Consider the following 12962-nt stretch of genomic DNA (forward strand, 5'->3'; position numbering starts at 1 on the left):
ATTATGTTTAGTAGAACTTTCTCTGACTTTTTCTTGTACTAAATGGTGCACACTTTATCTGTTATCTGTGCACTGTCAGCTTGATTGTAGTCATGTAGGTAGTCTTTTCTTTTACTGGATAGCACACAAACAATAGTTTTCACTGTACCTCGGTAATAAACTAAACTAAGCTAAACTCAGTAATACAGGAAAGACAGACATGTGGTGATTCAAAGGAAACTTCCAGGCTGTTATTACCAATCAACTGAGCTGAATAAGTTCATGTTCATTTCACAGACTGAATGGCCTAATTCTTCTCCTATCAAGTCTACTCCAACATTCAATCATGGCTCAACTGTCTTTCCCTCTCAACACCATTCTCCTGCCCTCTCGCTATGACTCTTGACACCTTTACTAATCAAGTATCAGTCAATCTCTGCCTTAAATATACTTAATGACTTGGCTTCCACAGCCGTTTGTGGCAATGAATTCCACAGCTTCACCACCCTCTGACTAAAGAAATTCCTTCTTATTTCCTTTCTAAAGATACAACCTTTTATTCTGAGGTTATGACCTCCAGGTTCACATTCTATACAGGCCTTTCACTATTCGGTAAGTTTCAATGAAGCCCCTCCTTATTCTTCTAAACTCCAGCGAGTACAGACCCAATGCCCAGTGCCATCAAACGCTCATCATATGTTGATCAACGTCACCCATTCCTTCTCTCCAGAGATGCTGCCTGTCCCGCTGAGTTACTCCAGCTTTTTGTGTCTATCTCATCGTATGTTAACCAACTCATCCCCGGGATCATTCTCGTAAACCTCTTCTGGACCCTCCCCCTACACCAGCACATCCTTCCTCAGATATGGGGCCCAAAACTGCTCACAATACTCGAGATGAGGTCTGAACAGGGCCTGAAAGCCTTAGCATTACATCCATGTTTTTTTATAATCTAGCCCTCTCAAAACAAATGCTAATATTGCATTTGCCTTCCTTACTGCCGATTCAACTTGCAAATTAACTTTTTGGAACCTGCACCAGCATTCCCAACTCCATTTGCGCATCCTCTCCCCATTTAGAAAATAGGCAACGCCTTTATTCCTACTACCGAAATACATGATGACTGCATGAATGGTGTTTTACGTGAGGTGGGTCCTGCTAGATTGTGTGAGAAAATGGGAAATTGAAAGAAGTAATTAATTAATGGCATGTTCTTACACTTTCAAATGGCCAGACCCAATACTCTGCTCAGACAACAACCTTGACAGGCATTCTGACGAAAGTGACTTGGTTGCCCACTTGGGTGTGAGGGGGCCAATAAACAAAGGACAGAACATTGACTCAGTGCTGTACAGCATTGATGAATAGTGTTGCAGATGGTCGGTCATGTCGCCAACTAACTGCAGCAAAGCAGAGTGCACATTGGAATTTGAGTCTACTGAGCTTCATCATCCTCAATGATACCCTTACAGAAACTTATAATTCAGTGTGAGGGATACAATTCCAAAAATATTGGAAGATGGAACATCCGGAAATGGAAGATAGACACAAAATGCTGGAGTAACTCAGCGGGACAGGCAGCATCTCTGGAGAGAAGTAATGGGTGATATTTTGGGTTGAGACCCTTCTTCAGACTAGTCAGGAGAATGCGAAACGAGAGATACAGACAGTGATAGAACAAATCAATGAAAAATATGCAAAAAAGTAACGATGATAAAGGAACAGGCCATTGTTAGCTGTTTGCTAGGTGAGAATGGGAACCTGGTGTGACTTGGGTGGGGGAGGGATGGGGAGAAAGGGAGTCCAGGGGTTGGAGAAATCAATATCATACCACTGGGTTGTAAGCTGCCCAAGTAAAATATGAGATGCTGTTCCTCCGATTTGCGATTAGCCTCACTGACGATGGAGGAGGCCTAGGACAGAAAGGTCAGTGTGGGAATGGGAAGGGGAATTAAAGTGTTTGGCAACTGGGAGATCAGGTTGGTCCAGGCGGACTGAGCGAAGGTGTTCAGCGGAAAATCAGAAAATGAAACTTGAAAATGCAACTTAATTGGGCACCTATTATGATTTCTGAAGGATATCCTCAAAAGGGACATGTTTCCAAAATCACCTTCTATTCTAGGCAAATTTCATGCTGCAGTGTGATTCCGTCAATTGTTATTTGAAATGTTAAGTCTCAAAAACTCCTAATGAAGCCAGGAGTTAGTAATTTAACACAATTGCTTAAACTTTCAACTGATCGGTTAAATTGATGATTTGTTGTTGAAGCTAATCATCTGCCTTTATCTTCTTTTGTTTCAGCTTTCTATTGTCAGCTGTGGCCCTCCTTTCCACCTATTCCATTCACTTGCTTCTGAAAGCCTCTGGAGTGGTTGGTAAGTGAAGTGGTTTCAGTACATTGTCCTTTCTGTGCTTTGCCTTGAACCATCTGTGCTTAGAGGGAATTCACTGAACAAATTCATTACTTTAATGCTTTGGGCATGGTCATGCTGAAATTTTCTGCTCTAGATATGCTAAAATCAAACACGTACATTGGAGATTGATGTTCCAGTCATGTTGAAAATGTTAAGACACCAGGATCAAAGGAAAATGACAAACCAAATTGATGGACATGGAAGACCAACCTGACCATCAAGCCTTCCCCTCACTGAGAGAGAGAGGAACTGAGATGGAGGGTGCTCAGAAGCTAGAGGGTATAGTGTCAAGATAAGGTGTCAGGGAGATAGGTAGGACTGGGAGGAGGGGGCATTTATTTGCATTATGTGTTGTCAACTTTTGCCATTCTCTGTCTTGGATGGTTTTGGATCCTTAGTTATTGCTTGTTGAAGGCTGAGGTTGGCAGATTTCTAGAACTGAGGGTGACGGTGAGATGACACAAAAGGAGACATGAGATGGGTAGTCTTATTGAAAGTTGTAGTGGGTTTGAGGAGCTGTATGGCCAATTCTTGTTTTTGGTATGATGGACTGATCATCTTGGCAAAAACATTCATTATTAGTGTCCATTTTGGCTATCTTTGTGATTCGTACGGGATTAAACAGGCTCTTCAGTCCACCATGTAGGTACTGGACTAAAGTGCTTATTGTCGGCATTGGCGTGACAGATCGAGAACAATTTTCACCCTCATTGCGAAGAGTACAGCACAGTAATAGGTCCGTTGACCCACAATGAATGTGCTGAACAGTGCAAAGATAACCTAATCTCCTCTGACTGCAAGTGATCCAAATCCCTTCATTCCCGGTCTATCCAAAAGCCTCTTAAACACCACTATCCTATATGCATCCACCACCACCCCTGGCAGCGCGTTCCAGGCACCCACCAACCTCTGTGTTAAAAAAAACGTTGCCCCTTTCACCTTAAAGCCATGCCCTCTAGTCTTTGACATTTCCAACCTGTGAAAAAAAGTTATCTCTCACAATCTCTTTGAAACCCAGCGCTTTGTCCAATCTATTCATCAATGGCCCTACTATAACATCATGCACTGCAAAGTAAACTTCTGTTTGTTGGCACTTCTGTAAAGCATGTTGGTGTGCCTCTGCTACGTTAAAGGTGACACTGAGCTGGTCCTGGTTGTTGTTAGTGTTTATTGGTCTTTAGTTTAGTGTATTGTCACGTGTACTGAGGTACACTGAAAAGCTTTTATTGCGAGCTAACCAGTCAGCGGAAAGACAATACATGATTACAATTGGGCCATCCGCAGTGTGCAGATACAGGATAATGTGTAGTGCAAGATAAAGTCCGATTAAAGATAGTCCGAGGGTCTTCAGCATGGTAGATAGTAGCTCAGGACCACTCTGATAGGATATTTCAGTTGCCTGATAACAACTGGGAAGAAACTATCCCTGAATCTGGTGGTGCGTGTTTTCACACTACTGTATCTCTTACCTGATGGGAGAAGGGAGAAGAGGAAGTGACCGGGATGAGACGTCCTTGATTATGCTGGTGGCCTCGCTGAGGCAGTGTGAAGTGTAGATGGAGTCAATGGAAGGGAGGTTGGTTTGTGTGATGGTCTGGGCTGCGTCTACAATTCTCTGCTGTTTCTTGTGGTCTTGGATGGAGCTGTTGTTAATGGACGCTTTTAAGGTATCCAAATATTAAACGTGAAAAATCTGGGCTTCAACTCTAGTGACTGATATCTCCCTTTTCCCAACTCCCAGGAATCCGCGCTTATGAACAGCTCGGCTATAGGGCATTTGGAACCCCTGGGAAATTAGCAGCTGCTATGGCAATCACCCTGCAGAATATTGGAGGTAAGAAGTCAAACTGAAGATATGAAAACTGTTGTTTTTTTTAATGAAGTATTTACCTTTGATGGTGTTTGTTCTGGCACGGGCACTGTCCTTGAAGAGATGTGGGGAATACTGAAGGGATATAGTTCTGCAATGACAGCATTAAAACTAGCTCACTTCAATTGTACCATTGTACACTGGGGATCCCTATAAACAGAAAGACAGGGTTCTGCCCGAGTCGACTGCCTGCCCCTTTTCCAGGGTTACGTCCAGGCCCGATGTCCCTTGAAAAATAACACACGGTGTCCACTGGCACTATGCGGGAGCTCATGGACCGCTGTGCACTGCGATAGACTGACTGAATCCTATAGTAATTTGAAATTTAGTTAGATATTTGGCAGTCTGATGTTATATTGGTAGGTGTTTTGTTATAGTACAATGTGTAAGTACTTCTATAAATAACTGAATAAATTCAATTTTGTTTATAAAAAATGCACAGAAAGCCAGTCCTAGGTAAACGGTACAATGCAAGAAAACCATTTTAATGTCGTCAGTGCAAAATGCCACTTTTCCCCAAAGTGAACTGAGACCAGAAATCTATGAAAGTCTCTACTTCAGACGACTAATGGATCTCTAGTTACTGGGTTTACTCAAGACAAAGATTTTCAAGAACAGAGGATGTCAAGAGTAGAAACAAGGAATTGCAGATGCTGGTTTACACAAATTTTCACAGAGTGCTGGAGTAACTCAGCGGGTCAGGCAGCATCTCTGGAGACCATGGCCAGGTGATGTTTTGGGTTGGGACCATTCAAGTTTACTTTAGTTTACTTTAGAGATACAGCATGGAAACAGGCCTGTACACTAACCTACACACTAGGGACAATTTATCATTTACAGAAGCCAATTAACCTACAAACCTGTGCGTCTTTGGAGTGTGGGAGGAAACCAGAGCATCCGGAGAAAACGCACGTAGTCATGGGGAGAATGCACAAGCTCCGTACAGACAGAACCCTGTAATCTGTAAGGCAGGAGCTCTACCCCTGTGCCACCGTGCCACCCTAAGTGTGATAGAAATTGGGAAGAATGTGATGTTCAGCTATGAATGAGACTCAGCATAAAGGCCACCAAGCCCTATTTCTTACTCCTAATATGGGCTCTTGTTCTATTTATCCTTGTACCATTAAGGCATCATTGAAATTAAATCCCTGTCTCACGTTCCCGCTACGTTAATTCTACGTGATTACCACGAGTTTGATTTGTTTTAAACTCGGGATCACTCGTGGGTGGACTCGCACCGTGAGACAGGGCCATTAGCAAGATTAAAATGACTTTTGTTGAGAACACAATTTAAGGCAAACTTTTCCCAGGCTACTAAGCACAGGCACAAGAAAAAAATAACTTTGTTTAATTAAAGGGACTATATTCTCAGTTCATAGAACCATTTATTTTCCTCATATGGAGTTTAAAACACAAGTCACCATGTCTTCCTTTATAACTATTATAACTTTGTAAGGAAGCGTTTCCTGGCATGAAATCCTGGTTTCCATGAAAAAATGCTCTATAATTGTTGATTTCCGTACGTATTTCTTTGATTTTGTTAAGCTATCAGGCATTCCAGAGAGGAAAAAAAACATCACCTTGTTTTTTTTTTAAATGTGTGGGATTTGGACCTTTCTTCCCCCTGTGCAAAACTGTTCTTCCATCCTGTGATGCGCAAAATGTCTGTATAATCCCTGCCAGGGTATAACTGCATTGTTCCTGATGCAGTATAACGCCTGCACCCACTACGTGCCCAGTCATTACTTTCAAGGTACCTAAAGCTGACAAACATCTGCTCATTAGTGATTCATCGCATTTAATGCTTCCTCATTGGTGTGAGCCAACATCACATTGCATCTGTGGCTTTCAAACATGAGTATAATTAATCTCAGTCTGATCACTGAATACCTATGTCCCTACCACATATTGGGGAGTCAAGGTGGCATGCTGGTAGAGTTGCTGCCTTACAACGCCAGTGACCCAGGTTCGATCCTGACCACGTGGACTTTCTCTGGAAGCTCCGGTTTCCTCCTACATTTCAGACGTACAGGTTTGTAGGTTAATTGGCTTTGGTAAAAATAGTATATTGTCCCTAGTGTGCAGGATAGTACCGGTGTACGGGGATCGCTGGTTGGCAGGGACTCGGTGGGCCGAATGGTCTGTTTCCGCGCTGTATCTCTAAACTAAATTAAACTACATCCATTATAATTTTGTTTTGTTTACTCTCCCAACCATGCATCATTAACAATGAACGTATTTAAGAATGCCAATGTTATCTTTAGACTCAGATTTGTGGGTGGCACAGGGACAGAGCTGGTGGAGCTGGAACCTAACTGCTCCATCATCCGTGGTTCAATCTGGACCTCTGGTGCTGCCTGTGTGGAGTTTGCAAGTTCTTAGAATCATCGCGTCATACAATATGAAAACAGGCCCATCTTGCCCACCATGCCCCATTTACTCTAGCCCCACCTGCCCCTCTAAACCTATCCTACCCACGTACCTGTCCAAATGTCTCTTAAATTTTATGATAGTTCCTGCCTCAACTAACTCCTCCGGCAGCTCATTTCATATACCCACAACCCTTTGTGTAAAAAAGTTACCCCGCAGGTGCCTATTACATTTTTTTCCCCCCTCACCATCTTCTGTGTTGGTTTCCCCAGAGTCCTCTGTTTTCCTCCTGCACCTCAACGATGCACAGATTGGCCATTGTAAATTGTCCCTAGTGTGCAGGTGAGTGGAGGAATCGTGAGCTGGGAGTAGGGAGGTTGGTGGAAATGTGAGGGAATCAAATAGGACGCTTGTGGGCTGAATGTGCTTCATTATCCAAGACTGTTTGTTGTAACCATCCACAGAAAGGATGTGTCAATGATATATAATACTGTTGGATATTTCTAAATTAATAGAAAAAAAAAGAAAGATTTGCATTCATAAAATATCTTTCACAACCTCAGAGCGTCACAGTAGCAAAATATTGGAATAGGGAATACTCAGTAGGAAATAATCAATTCTGATGATGCTCAATGACCTGAAACATTGATTTCTCCCTCCACAGATGCTACCTGGCCTGCCGAGTATTTCCAACTATTCCTGTTCTATTTCAGGATTTTCTAAAGCACTTAACAAATAAGTATACACGTCTGTCTGGCTTATTGTGACAGTTGTAATACAGGGACTAATGTTCCCAGAAATGTTTTGATATGGAACAATGTATTTGAAATGACCGAGGAACCAGTCTCCACTCGAAGTTTCCAGATTGAAGATTTGTCCATTGTTGGGGTTGAATCTTTAATGATCCTCTTCTCCTTTCAGCCATGTCCAGTTACCTTTATATCGTGAAGTATGAATTCCCACTGGTGATACAAGCCTTCCTCAACGTCGAGGAGAAATCTGGGTGAGTTGGAGCTCCTGTAAAGCAGAGAGGGTCCAATATTTGATATTGGGGAAGAGGTGGATCGAAATGCACAGAGCCTTTCCTCTTGATATTACTTTGGCTTGGTGGTCACCCATTCATCCATTGGACCCAGCTAATCAACCACCAGCAATAATGGACATGCTCTCCGAGCATTTCTGGCCCCTGAATGCTCAAGTTAAGGCATTAAATGTTGGTTACGCCAAGGGATATGTGATGGTATTTTCAAAACTCTCACCATTTTGGTCGCAAACTACACTAACACTGGCAATAGATGAAGTTTTAGAATCTTATTAGCAGCTTAACTGACTTAACCATACTGTATTTTGGACATACATAGATAGAAGACTGGAGGTAGAATTACCATGCGGTAATATCCAATGTCCCCAATTTAATTTAGGTGGAATTAATAAAACTTGGACAAATTGCATGGGTCGGGGTAGGTGATCAGTGAATTTACTTTCATAGGAAGAAAAGGCAGAAATTTGTCAACTATTTTTTTGTATGTTTATTTTTGAGATATGGGTGTTGTAGAGCCAGTATATATTGTCCATCCCTAATGATCTTGAATAGGTAGTGGTGAGATACATTCTTGAACTACTGCCGGCCTTGCGATCACTAACCCATTGATGAACAAAGCTACTGGGTGGGGAATTCCACCACTTACATTCAGCAACAACGAAACCGTCAATACTTTGCAAAATAAAGTACCCAGTACAACACACAATAGGTGCTGGAGGAGGCCATTTGGCCCTTTGAGCCAGCACCGCCATTCACTGTTATCATAGCTGATCATCCACAATCAGTACCCAGTACCAGCCTTCTCCCCATATCCGTTGACTCCGCCATCTTTAAGAGCTCTATCTAACTCTCTCTTGAAAGCATCCAGAGAATCGGCCTCCAGTGCCTTCTGAGGCAGAAAATTCCACATTCACAACTTTCTGTGTGAAAAAGGTTTTCCTCATCTCCTTTCTAAATGGCTTATCCACTCAGAGAGTGGTAGCGGTGTGGAATGAGCTTCCAGTGGAAGTGGTGGCGGCAGGTTCGTTGGTATCATTTAAGAATAAATTGGATAGGCATATGGATGAGAAGGGAATGGAGGGTTATGGTATGAGTGCAGGCAGGTGGGACTAAGGGAAAAAAATTGTTCGGCGCGGACTTGTAGGGCCGAGATGGCCTGTTTCCGTGCTGTAATTGTTATCCCTTATTCTTAAACTGTGACCCCTGGTTCTACACTCCCCCAACATTGGGAACATCTAGCATGTCCAATCCCTTAATAATCTTATATGTTTCAATATGATACCCTCTCATCCTTCTAAATTCCAGTGCATACATGGCCAGTCGCTCCATTCTTTTAACGTATGACAGTCCAGCCATCCCGAGAATTAACCTCGTGAACCTGCGCTGCACTCCCTCAATAGCAAGAATGTCCTTCCTCAAATTTGGAGACCAAAACTGCACACAATACTCCAGGTGTGGTCTCACCAGGGCCCTGTACAACTTGCAGAAGGACCTCTTTGCTCCTATATTCAACTCCTCTTGTCATGAAGGCCAACATGCCATTAGCTTTCTTCACTGCCTGTTATACCTTCATGCTTACTTTCAGTGACTGATGTACAGGGACACCCAGATCTCGTTGTACCTCCCCTTTTCCTAACTTGACAAAGTACTTTTCCAGTATTGGGAGAGTCTCGGACCAGAGGGCACAGCCTAAAAATAAAAGGACAACCCTTTAGAATGGAGATGAGGGGGAATTTCTTTAGGCGTAGGGTGGTGAACCTGTGGAATTTATTGCCACAGATGCCTGTCATGAGTACTTTTAAAGCAGAAATTTATAGTTTTTGTTTTGTAAGAGCTTCAAAGGTTATGTAGAGAAGGCAGGAGAATGGGGCTGAGGAAAAATAGAGGTACATGTTGTTCGGTGTGGGCAAGTTGGAAAGAAGGGCCTGTTTCCACGTTGTACAACATGACTCCATGATTCTATGTAGACATTCTTCTCAGAGAAAATGGTAGGGAAATTAAACTTGACTTCTGAATGAGTGAAATTTTCACGGAGTGAGGATTGTGCATAGCTTTTGTCCAGCGGATTGAGGGTTAGGCAATAATGCAATAGCTGGGAGCTGCTGTTGATTATCCAGGAGTGGGGTTATGCACTTTGCGACTGTGTTGATTTTGTGCGTGTTTAGCAGGTTGAGGGTCATGCACAGTTTATCCTTGTAGAACTTTTGCTTATTCACCAGAATGGAAATTAACTCAAGTATGGGTGAGGTTATGCAATTTTTCAAATGCAGATCCCTTGTTCTTTCAGCACTTTAACAGTTAAAGGAGAGTTACCGACGGTGGATGTGTCTTGGAGTTCCTGCAAGGGTTAGGAAAATTAAATATCAATCCCAGAGGGAGGCTCGGGGCTCCCCTTCATACATTTGTGAATGCAAGAAGAAACAGTGCCGCTCCTAAACATTTGTCAGTTGACCAGATGTACATAGAAGTTGCGCAATTGGCAGCAGGGCCTTGACAGTGAGGGGAAGAGGACAGCTGCAGGGATATAGAGACCAGTCTATTTGCAGATGCTTCTGGCTGGAACTGGCTCAGGTACTTGGAAGCTTTCTGTTACAGCAAGGGTCTCCATTGGTGGACAATTACCGATCCCCATTGGTAGTTTCAGCCCGTCTGATTATATCAGAGGAACAAATATAGAACCCAGGAGTAACTCTTAATAAAGATTGCGTCGGGAAAGGGAGCGAAGTGCTACTCACAGCGTCTGTGCTATAGGTCATAATGCTAACAAGACTTTGTCCATTTGAATCCACTTCCTTAGGGATACACACTAGTATTTATTAAACGGTTGGAGCTGAACCGCTGTATGGTTAGAAGCTCACAATTAGAGCAAAATTATTTTTATTTAATTTTTGTTCATTTTGTTCAAAATGAATGCACAGTGGCGCAGCGGTAAAGTTGCAGCCTTACAGCGCCAGAAACTCGGGTTCGATCCTGAATACGGGTGCTGTCTTGTACGAAGTTTGTACCTTCTCACTGTGACTACATGGGTTTTCTCCAGGTGCTCTGGTTTCCTCCCACACTCCAAAGGCGTAGAGGTTTGGAGGTTAATTGAGTTGAGTAAGAGTTGTAAATTGCCCTTGGTCTGTAGGATAGTGTTAGTGTACGTGGATCACCCGTCAGCACAGACCCGAAGGGCGTTTCCGCACTGCATCTCTGAACTAAACTAACATTTGGTTAAAGAATGGTATCAGCACAATATATAGAAGATCTTTCCAGAAATGGGGGAAATCAATCAGGAGAAAGACCAAAATAATGTTTAGTTTTAGTTTATTACTAGACTAAGTGGGACTCGTTGGGTCCCAGTCACTGGCCTGGTCCCCCAACGCAACCCATTCCCCAATGCAGTATTCCACCACTCACCTGTTCCCCAACAGCGGAAGCGTTCTGTAGCTGAGGGACGGGGACAGCTTCAGGTGGGGCCAGGGGTGTGGGGGAGGGGGATGTGGGGGAGGGGGCTGTGGGGGAGGGGGGAGGGGAGATGTGTAGGGGAGGGACATGTGGGGGAGAGGGGGTGTGTGGGGGAGAGGGGGTGTGGGGGAGGGGGCAGTGGGGGAGGTGGCTGTATGGGGGAGGTGGCTGTATGGGGAGGGGGGGGCTGTATGGGGGAGGGGGGGGCTGTATGGGGGAGGGGGCTGTATGGGGGAGAGGTGTGTGTGGGGGAGGTAGTGTGGGGGAGAGGGGGTGTGGGGGAGGGGGCTGTATGGGGGAGAGGTGTGTGTGGGGGAGGTAGTGTGTGGGAGAGGGGGTGTGGAGGAGGCGGGTGTGTGGGCTCACCGGATCCCGGCCCCAGCTCCGACCGCACTCACCGGCTCCAGGATCCGGCTCCGTACTCACTCAGCTGCTCCCGTCCCCAGCACCTTGGTGCGCTTGGAGCAGAGGAGAACGGTGAGTAAGGTGGCAAAAATCCTAGCGATATAACGTACAGTTTTTGCTGAAATTTTAAAATAACACAAACTGGAAGAGGACAAGATGAGAGTTTTAGTAATAGTATAGATTGTCACCTGTACTGAGACAATGAAAAACTTTTGTTCGTGTGCTATCCAGTCAAAGAGAAGGCTATACATGATTACATTAAGCTGTCCACAGTATACAGCTAAAGGATAAAGGGTACAACATTTAGTACAAGATAAAGTCCAATTAAAGATAGCCAAACATCTCCAATTGGGTATATTTAGTTTTAATTTTAGAGATACACTAGACCAAGTGCAGACCCGTTGGGTCTGATCGCGCAACGTTCCCTCCCCGTAGCCCCCACGGGAGGCGTGGTCCTCCAACTCAAGCCGTTTCCGAACGTAAGATTTCAGCACTCCCCTTGCCTTCCTCGGCAGTGATTTAAAAATGTTTTCCAATTGCACCTTCCCTGCATGTTGCAATAGCAATTCACCCTCCTCCTGCTATTCGAGCCATTGTGACATCATCATTTGAAGCTGGCCGGTTTGAAATTCAAGGTAATTAATCAGTAATAAGTCGAGAAATAAAGCATAAAATGTTCGGTGAAAATGATCTCTGCCTCGAGGGAAAACGTGTGAATCAGATTCAGAAAATCTTGGTAAATTGGCATTTTTTAAGTTTTAATCTCGAATAACGTTTCAAATATAGGATGAATTCCTCACTGAGGCTCAGCACTGCTAGCTGAGCCATTGTGATGTAATCATTTGAAGCTGATGAATTTAATTTCAAAGTCTTTTGACTTTTCCAGTAATCAGTCGAGACTAAATCGAGAAATAAAGCATGAAATGTTCAGATAAGGTGATCCCGGCCTCGACGGGATAAAGTCTACCGGAATATGTAAAAATGTAATCGTTACCGCATAGTGTGTTTGCAAAGATGTAAAGACAACCACATATACATATATACACACTAACAAGATCAGAGTTTTAATAAGTATATGATGGATGCATGGAAACAGGCCCTTCGGCCCACTGAATCCATGCCGATGAACGATCCTCATATACTAGCACTATCCTGCATACTAGGGACAATTTACAATATTTACTGAAGCCAATTAACCTACAAACCTGCGCGTCTTTGGAATGTGCGAGGAAACCGGAGCACCCGGACAAAACCCACGCAGTCACACCACCCATGCAAACTCCGTAAGTCAGGATCAAACCTGGGTCTCTGGCGCTGTAAGGCAACAACTCTACCGCTGTCCCACCGTGCCGCAGGGTGATGGAAGGCCAGTACTGCACTCTAGCTGATGAGGAGGTCAGGAACGCACTAGCTGCATTTAATCTGATTTTAGCCT

General features: G+C 43.9%; 1 protein-coding gene across 2 annotated transcripts in view; it reads left to right on the plus strand.

Annotated features, from left to right (window-relative positions):
- The window catches only part of slc38a3 (solute carrier family 38 member 3), a 107507-nt gene that overhangs the window by 55826 nt on the left and 38719 nt on the right, over positions 1-12962 (plus strand). For both annotated transcript variants that reach the window (XM_033037085.1, XM_033037086.1), the window contains 3 exons: positions 2281-2354; positions 4135-4227; positions 7555-7636. In XM_033037085.1, coding sequence (XP_032892976.1) covers positions 2281-2354; positions 4135-4227; positions 7555-7636 — 249 coding nt within the window. The remainder of the gene's footprint in view (positions 1-2280; positions 2355-4134; positions 4228-7554; positions 7637-12962) is intronic.

The sequence above is a fragment of the Amblyraja radiata genome, chromosome 18 (genome assembly GCF_010909765.2).
Source record: "Amblyraja radiata isolate CabotCenter1 chromosome 18, sAmbRad1.1.pri, whole genome shotgun sequence".
In the NCBI taxonomy this organism is placed as follows: Eukaryota; Metazoa; Chordata; class Chondrichthyes; order Rajiformes; family Rajidae; genus Amblyraja; species Amblyraja radiata.